The sequence below is a fragment of the Scophthalmus maximus genome, chromosome 3, assembly GCF_022379125.1.
Source record: "Scophthalmus maximus strain ysfricsl-2021 chromosome 3, ASM2237912v1, whole genome shotgun sequence".
Lineage (NCBI taxonomy): Eukaryota > Metazoa > Chordata > Actinopteri > Pleuronectiformes > Scophthalmidae > Scophthalmus > Scophthalmus maximus.
The window spans coordinates 29,082,265-29,090,444 of record NC_061517.1 but is presented as its reverse complement, the minus strand read 5'-3'; the positions used below and the strand labels follow the sequence as shown (position 1 = coordinate 29,090,444).

Genomic DNA, 8,180 nt, shown 5'->3' with positions numbered 1-8,180 from the left:
GTGGCTGAAGGCTCTGCCTCCCATTCTACTTTTACAGACTCTGGGAACCACAAGTAATCCTGCATTTACAGAGCGAAGTGATCTATTGGGATAATATGAAACTAGGAGCTCTGTAAGATATGAACCAGGGGGCTGAGTGAGAGAAGGTGACTGTTTGTGTTTTCACAGGGGCATGGAGGTCCAGGATACTGCTCAGGGTGTTGTTGTAAAAATCCACTGATTCATTTGCTGATGTGAAATGTTTTGGCTTGGTGTGGTGATAGAATTTCAACTCCAATGAAATGGCTTTGTGATCCGACATTCCCAGATCGTACGTCAGCAGATTTTTGATTGGGGCAGTGTCAGTAATGACCAGGTTGAGCGTGTGCCCTCTGTTGTGTGTGGGGACGTCGACATGCTGTCAATGAGACCACGGATGACCTCTCGTGTTGTCAAAATGGGAATTCCACTCTGCAGAACAGAAAGACATTCAGCATATAATGAAACGTATTACTCTTAACATCCAGGCTGAGTTTGCCGTTACTACCAACTTTAATGTCAAAACTGTTCAATTTACATTAGAGAAATTAAAATTAATGGTAACTAATACAATACTAAACCATAAATGTGTCCTTAAATTTTTTTCACATCAATATTCAAACTGTACATTTTTTCATGAGAAAAAGAAATGCACTACCTCTCAGTGTGACCCCGAGAAACAGGCGAAAGGAGGGAAATGTGAGTGAGACAGGTAGAATGAAGATTAAGCCCGCTAAGATAAACTGAAGAGTTGTGGGAAACTATTCTAAAACCTTAAGTTGAAGTAGAAGATTCATTTGTGCCTGATGTCGCTCTCCTGCAGCACCCATTTTTGCTTGAAACGGGCACAGCAGTTAGATAGGCCTGTAGATGTCCTCCTGGAGAAGATTCCTCGGAAACTCTGCACTTACCCAAAAGGGTGAGATGAGGAAAAGATTGAATAAAATAACTGGTGACTCAAAGTATTGTCATTTAAATCCAGTAAAAACTTAAGTCCATATAACTTTAAATAAAATATTACAAGGCTTGTAATCAGAATTCTGAGAATAAAGTCAGAACTCAAATAAATGTTTAGCAATGTCCCTCTCCTCACCCCTCTCTGCCTCTTCTCTCAAGAAGTCCAGAAGAGCCTGGCTGTCCCTGGGCCTCTTTCTGGGAGGCTGACTGGCCCTGGCTTCCTCTGGTGTGGCCAGTGTGACCACACCACCCTCAGTGGCAGTTAAGTTTGCTGCAACAACCAGGGGCGGACTAATTGAGTGCTGCCCCTGGAGTGCAGCATCCATCGCACTGTACCACTGCCAGCTGGCAGCAGTCACACTTCCTGACGCTACCCCTTTCCCTGTGGGTGGATCTCTGAGGAATAGGGTTTTAATTACTAAACTGTGAAACTGACTCAATATATTCACATTTGCACAGTTCACTTTATTTCAAGGTCCATTGCATCAGTGTTGTTGACTGTGTTTGGTTTAATATATGGTCTGACAAAATTTGACTATGTGTTTCTTTGACAGGAATCTCAGTAAGGTTCTTTCAGTATACAACACAGAGCAGAGAAGCAGGAATGTTACCTTGTACTTTTCCTTCAGATTGTTCCACTGCTTTTTGGCCTGCTTGGCTTTTTATTGACAGGCCAAAAGTGGTAACAAAGTAACTGGGAAAAAGAAAACACAAGTGACAAACTGTATTAAGCATTAGGGTAGACTGCACAAAATCTTACTCCAAGCTTTTTTCAGACATACAGACAATGATATAAGCACTCAAAAAAAATACTCCCTCCCATCCATTTTTGGAGGAGTTCCCCCTCCCTGTAAAAAGGGGTCAGTTAGCCATCCACTCAATGAGGGTTGGCGGGGTTAGTTAGCGATGCCCGCTAGCGACGTCCGACAACGTTGGAACAAATTATCAAATAGGCTTTAACTTGATAAATCGACCACATATTTATATATTCTCGCCTAAAAAATATTTAAACTATATTCTGTGAGAAATCAAGAGTAATATTTCGAAATGTTTAACTTACAGCTGTGAGCTCTCTCAACCTCCATTGCTGCCGCTGGGTGCTGCGAAATGCATTATGGGATACTTGGCTCTCCCAAGAACACACAAGTCACCTCCGATGCATCCTCGGTAAAGGGGGCGCGGCGAGAACAGCATCCGGGCATTTGGACTTGGATTTCTTGGCTCGATGCGTTCATTGTATGTGAACAGCACTTTGGCCGGGACTGATGACGTTTCACGAGAACACAAGTACAGAGAAGACCGCACATTGAGAAATCCCCATAGAATGGATTTTTAAATGGTCTATAGTCTGCACTTATATTATAGACAGACATCATTTTGGGTATTTTATTCATTAGCATGATTGTCTGCACTTATTTTATAGACATACATATTTTTTGGTATTTCATTCATAAGCATGATAGTCTGCATTTATCTTATAGACAGATGTGTTTAAGTATTTTATTCATTCGCATGATTGCCGTTACTGTTTAGTTCAAAAAGACCCAAAACACCAAAGTGCGAAGAGGACATGGCAGACCAGACGCAAGCTTTTATTTTGAAAAGTAGAAGCTCGGGGACGGCACCAGGTGGGATGGCACTACACGGGATGAGAGGCATGAGACGGGACAGGACGGGAGGCTCCGGGGTTGCAGCCACACAGTCTTGCACGTTCCTGCCATTTCAACTCTTAACGGTCCAACCCAGTCAGTCTGTGTGACTGTGGACTGTGTGAACAGACCCTCGTCTCCGTGTAGTCATAGCGCTAAAGTCATTAAGTTAGCATGCTAACACCAAAGTAACAACAGAGTGCCCCGAAACTTACGCCATAATTTTGAGTGCAAGTTGGCCTAAATTAGCAAAGTGTTATAATAACCAGGTATGAAGTGCCATGACAATGCAAAATGAACACGCCATCTCTGATTCGGAGTCAAATAAAATCGGGGAGCCTACCTCATGTGGCTACTTGAATATCAAGTCCATCCATAGGTCCTTCTTCGTGAAATGGGAAATGGCAGCGTCATAAAGTTTGTCCTTAGCTTTATGTTCCATGACAAATCCTTTCTCTATCGACACAAGTGCCAAGGCTCCCTGTCGACACAGTCCTGGTGTGTTCCTGGTGCTATCAAGCTAGCCACGATGGCGTCATCTTCTCCCGTAGCAGCCACACTTCGTGCTCTTTTTCCCGCTTCGGCCTTCTGGAAGCTTCTTTCCCGAAGCTTTTGTCCCGCCCACTACAATAGCAAAATACGATTGGCTGATTTACCCGTCACTCAATAATGAACACACAAGCTCCGGATTCTTTTCCCGGTCATGAAGTCCTTAACCAATGAGTGAGCGAGCTGTCACCTTTTTTTCTGCCGAGACACAACAGCAACAACTAAATCTGATTGGATAGCTATTTTCAAGGTTTTAGGTCCCTAACTGTCATTTCTGAAGCAAACTTGATTTAAAATCAGCCAAAAATTAGAATTAAAAGAGTTAATTATTATTAATTGAAATATGTTAAATATGACAATGTTAAAAGGCTGATATGTTGGACCTTCTCGTTTTTGGGGGCTAACATTTTTTTAGACATATTTTGGAATGTCCAAAACTAGCTTGTCAATTCTTCTTTCACTGTTTGTGGAAAAATAAAAATAAAAACAGATCTACTAAACAAGATGATTCTACTTGAATCAAGAGTTGTCATTGTTAGCTTTACTGTCTTAAAATGAGACAAGGAATTTGCAATAAATAAAATCATGCGCACAGAATTGACATAGCCAGTAATTCTTTATTCAATTGAATATCTCTCTGAAAGAGAAAAACACACCTTGTCCCAGTTGTAAGAGAAATTAATATAAAAGGTACTGTAAGGATTGGACTAGACTCAGAAGAATAAAGGAACAGCGGGAACGAAGAACACAGATAAGGAAATAGTCACACAGGACACGCTTGTACATTTTTGAATACATGTATTGAACAGTTAACAGATAATAAATAGGAGAGACCCAAAGTAAGTTACAGAGGACACTAGATCACATACTCAATAGAAAAATATTTTTACATATACATAACAAAAGTAATAATTAAACCGAAAGGAGTCACAGTTCTTTGTTTCACATTTTTTACATTTGTAATTGATGTTAAATTTGAGTGGAGAAAGTGAAGACTTTACATATTTAAGCCATTTACAGATGCTGAGCACAGACTTTAAAAACAAAGAGGACATTAAAGCAAGGATTAAAAGTGTGCCGCTTGCTGCACCTACTGTAGCCGGAAGGGTCGAGTCATTGATTTATCCTAGCAAGTCTTAAAAGACTTCTCGATCTGTGAATACTTTTCACTTCAGTTTGATGAGTCCACCGACTCCACCGATACCACCCAGTGTGTTTGTCTGAATGGTTTTCACAGATTTTACAGTAAAAGAGGACTTACGCTGTCTTATTCCATTGAAAAGGACCAGGATGTGTGAGGTGAGAATGTGTATAAGGCATTCAAGGACAAGGAAATTCCTATACATATAATAGCATCATTGACAGCTGATGGGGCACAGGCAATGCTCGGTGTTCGTTCAGGATTTGTTGCATTGTGCAGTAAAGACCCAGACTTTCCTAGCCTTAGACAAATTCTTGGAGCTATACCACAAGCTCCAAGAACTGTGACAGGTAGACGGACGTGTGTGTTGCAGTAAGGCTGAACGGGTCGCATGATGCTAAAAAGTTGTGCGTGAATGAAGCGTTATCCTTTGGACTTTCACTGCAGGTTTTTTATAATGACGCCAATTAATGTTCGATAAAGAATACTATGTCCAAATAATAGACTGCTTAGAGTCATTGTAGTTTGTTCTTTTCCATACAATAGCAGCATTGACGGTATATTCTTGGTTCAGGTTCATTTGTTACACATTTTTTTAGTGATTGTTGATTAGACTCTGAATCGTATACACCCAGCATATCAACATATCTTTCACAAGACCATCTCTCCTGACTTGAAAGCCACTTGTAGTATTCTCCTCAGTTGATCTCTTTAAATCTTCACGAACATTTCTCTAAAGTTGGTGGATAATAATTATGTTTTTGACAATTAACATACCAAGACCCTGAGGAGGCACATTGTCTTTATCCAGCTTGTCTGCACCGTCTGTACTGACAATGTCCCAGAGTTACATTGTGCTGTTTAAAAAGATACATCTGTTTATGTGTTAGCGTCCTGGGATGAACAACACATCTGTCAAGTTGTCTATGTGAATTCCAATGGAACCCCTAGCTGTTGCTCCTGTACTTTCAAAATAAAAGTGCAAAGAATGCTTCCATATTGTTGATGTTGAGGACCTGCACAGCTTCTCAAACACTGGAAAACATTCTGTCGTCAATGTTTGAATCATCTACTGGGATCTTTATATTCTGATGAATTAGTGGGACACAACAGACGGCCTACATCGACATAAGAAAATTGTTCCTGTCAGTGAGCCATAGCTCCCAAACAGTGAAAAACAAATGCAAAGTAAATATACTATTTTCATTGTCCATTGTCTATGTCCATTGTGAAGAAAATGTTGTGTAAAACATGATAAAAAGTGAGGAGCATATTCCCAACTCATCCGCTGAGGGCAACAATCCGTCCCATCATCACAGGAGGTAGGTTTGACGTAGCAACACCAAGAATTTTGTGAAAACCCAAAAATATAGAAAAAACCTGTACATTTCAATCATTCATTTTGATCATTTAATGAAGGTTTCGGAAAATAATTATTTCACTGATTTTAAGCAAAAACAACATATCGCATAGTGTGACTACGACGTAGTCTTGCAACAGGGGTCAGGGGTCCTGACCTGCAGCAGCTAGACCAGCTAGCATCAGAAGCCTCTACATATCACGACGTCCCATCATGCCGCTGTTCCAGCTCTTTGTCCTTATTCATGACTAATACAGTCCAGTCTCAGTCTGATGTTCAGATCCAGCTGTGAGCTCTCTCTGCCTCCACAGAAGATCAGTAAAGTCTGAGTGTGGAGGCACGTACACCGTGACTCACTGTCAGCAGGACCTTCATGTCGCTGGAGTCATTGTTCTCAAAGTTTCATGTTCCTGACCACTTTATTCTCAGCCACGCAGCAACATCTGAGTGAGATGATGAGCTGTGGGCAGCTTGTAGCACGGAGCGGCCTTTTTTTTAAAGACAATGTACCAGCACATTGACTCTGCAGTGAACAGTGTTTCACTGGTTCTCCCCCAGTTGTCTCTTACACTGTGGAGAGAAATATGTTAAAAAAGCAGAGACCTCTTGAAGATATGTAAAGACTTCACAGAGTGATGATGTCAGCTCATTAAGACAGTCCTCAGTCAATGAAAAATTCAATTAGAGCCCGACCAATATATCAGTTGGCTGATGATATCGGCCGGTATGAGACTTTCACAGACATATTGGTATCAGAGTTCTTTACCAATGTGCATCACTATGAAAACTTTACATTCTACGCTTTCTATTTTCTTTTTGATCAAAGTTATTTGTAATAGAGTTATATAGTTTTATTGTAAAATATCAAGACACACACACACACACACACACACACACACAAGAATACACTGCTGTCTCACCTGCTGCTGTTCCCTCTCGTATCAATCATGTTCTCACCTTCTCTTCCACCTGCGTTTCGCTTTTGGGTGAAATATGAAATTATTATTTAAAAAGTTTAATAATTGAATTACTAAAGCCAAGTTCACACTTCACGACCTCCAGAGTCGTACTGTGGGTCAGCTGTGCAGTCCACACTACATGACTTGTTGTCTTGTGAAACCCCAGACTAGTACACACAAACGCAAACATGGGTTTAGATACTGTCACAGCTCTCCACATACCTGTACACAGAATAGCATCGCTACAATATTGGTTCCAAAGGTGTCCGTTCAAATGAGTCTGAGTGATCTTACAAGAGGCGTCGGCGAACCTCTCTAATCGCGTCTTGTGAAAGTTCACTCAGCCATTGGCGACTGCTGATCGATCCCATCAGGGGCTTTTGTCAGCGAGTTGCAAAAATTGTCAACAGCTGGAATATTGTGTAGTGTGAACAAGGCTTAAGATGAACCAAGTATTATCCTCCACCACAGTGCACACACACATAGAAGATACAGTGTGAAAAGGAGAGTAACAGACATACCTCTGTGGGAATAGCTGCACTTCTTATTTTGCCTGTAACAAATGAAAAAACAATGAAAAACTTCCTGATCAATGACGTCGTCACTTGAGAACACCTTCTTTGACAACACTCAGATCTTACCAAATAGACGTCTTTTGTTCTTCCAGAAAAAAAAGAGTAAAAAAAGTAAAACAACACAAATTAATAAAAAAGACACTACAATGGCGACCACAATAGTTGAATCGTAGTCTTCTCCACATTCAGCATCAGTCGACACAGTTCCAGGTTTTATCAGCTGAAGGATTTGTGATTCACATCTGGAACGACAGGGAGATTTTCACAGGAACATGCACAGATACCACAGATTCACTGCACCTGTAAGAAACCAGGTGTGTCCATGTCTGACGGGACTCTTCACTTACTGTGTGGGTGGTTGACAAGATGTAGATGTCCCATTTGAAAAAGTCCCATCACTGCAGTCAGAGCACTCAGTGTCTGTGAGGGCTGTTCCTGTACAACACAAATTATATACACTTACTAGCACATATCATATTATGAAGGGGTCAAACTACAATCTACATTAAAACTACTAAAAATCTAAATAGAAGGAACAAGATTGTGCTACCCGTCTGTCTGTCTGTCTGTCTGTCTACCTGTCTGTCTGTCTGCCTGTCTGCCTGCCTGCCTGTCTGTCTGTCTGTCTCTCTCTCTCTCTGTGTCTGTCTGTCTGTCTGTCTCTCTCTCTGTGTCTGTCTGTCTTCCTGGCTTTCTGTCTGTCTACCTGTCTGTCTGCCTGCCTGTCTGTCTGTCTGTCTGTCTGTCTCTCTATGTCTCTGTCGGCTGAACCAGTTTTGCCCACAGTTCCTATCACTGTGGCAGGTCCCTCATCTTCACCATATACAACAAACTCTCTACAGCTATTGTGATGTTGCCATAGGAACAACAACTTTCCTCAATGGACACAGAAGATGAGAAGGCTGCTGTCTGTGACTCTAACCTCTGACAACACATCTACCTGTTTCTGTTTTGCCAGCGTGTTCCATCTGA

General features: G+C 41.3%; 1 protein-coding gene and 1 long non-coding RNA gene across 3 annotated transcripts; both read right to left on the bottom strand.

The window, feature by feature from the left end:
• Window positions 1-3,315, bottom strand: LOC118316626. 2 transcript variants are annotated; one of them, XR_004795234.2, is made up of 6 exons: window positions 2,968-3,315; window positions 2,036-2,237; window positions 1,587-1,669; window positions 1,112-1,371; window positions 792-919; window positions 1-450 (listed from the first exon to the last, which is right to left on the bottom strand). It is a non-coding gene; the product is annotated as an uncharacterized LOC118316626 (long non-coding RNA). The 2 variants fall into 2 exon arrangements; XR_004795233.2 differs by having other exon boundaries at window positions 1-919.
• Window positions 3,316-5,690: 2,375 nt separating this feature from the next.
• LOC118316625 (tumor necrosis factor receptor superfamily member 5-like) lies at window positions 5,691-7,680 on the bottom strand (the record flags this gene model as incomplete). The annotated part of the gene is made up of 4 exons (XM_047330637.1): window positions 5,691-6,244; window positions 6,595-7,186; window positions 7,275-7,450; window positions 7,556-7,680. Coding segments are annotated over 3 exons (399 nt in total), but the record flags the coding sequence as incomplete, so codon positions are not given.
• Between the last annotated feature and the right edge of the window lie 500 nt (window positions 7,681-8,180).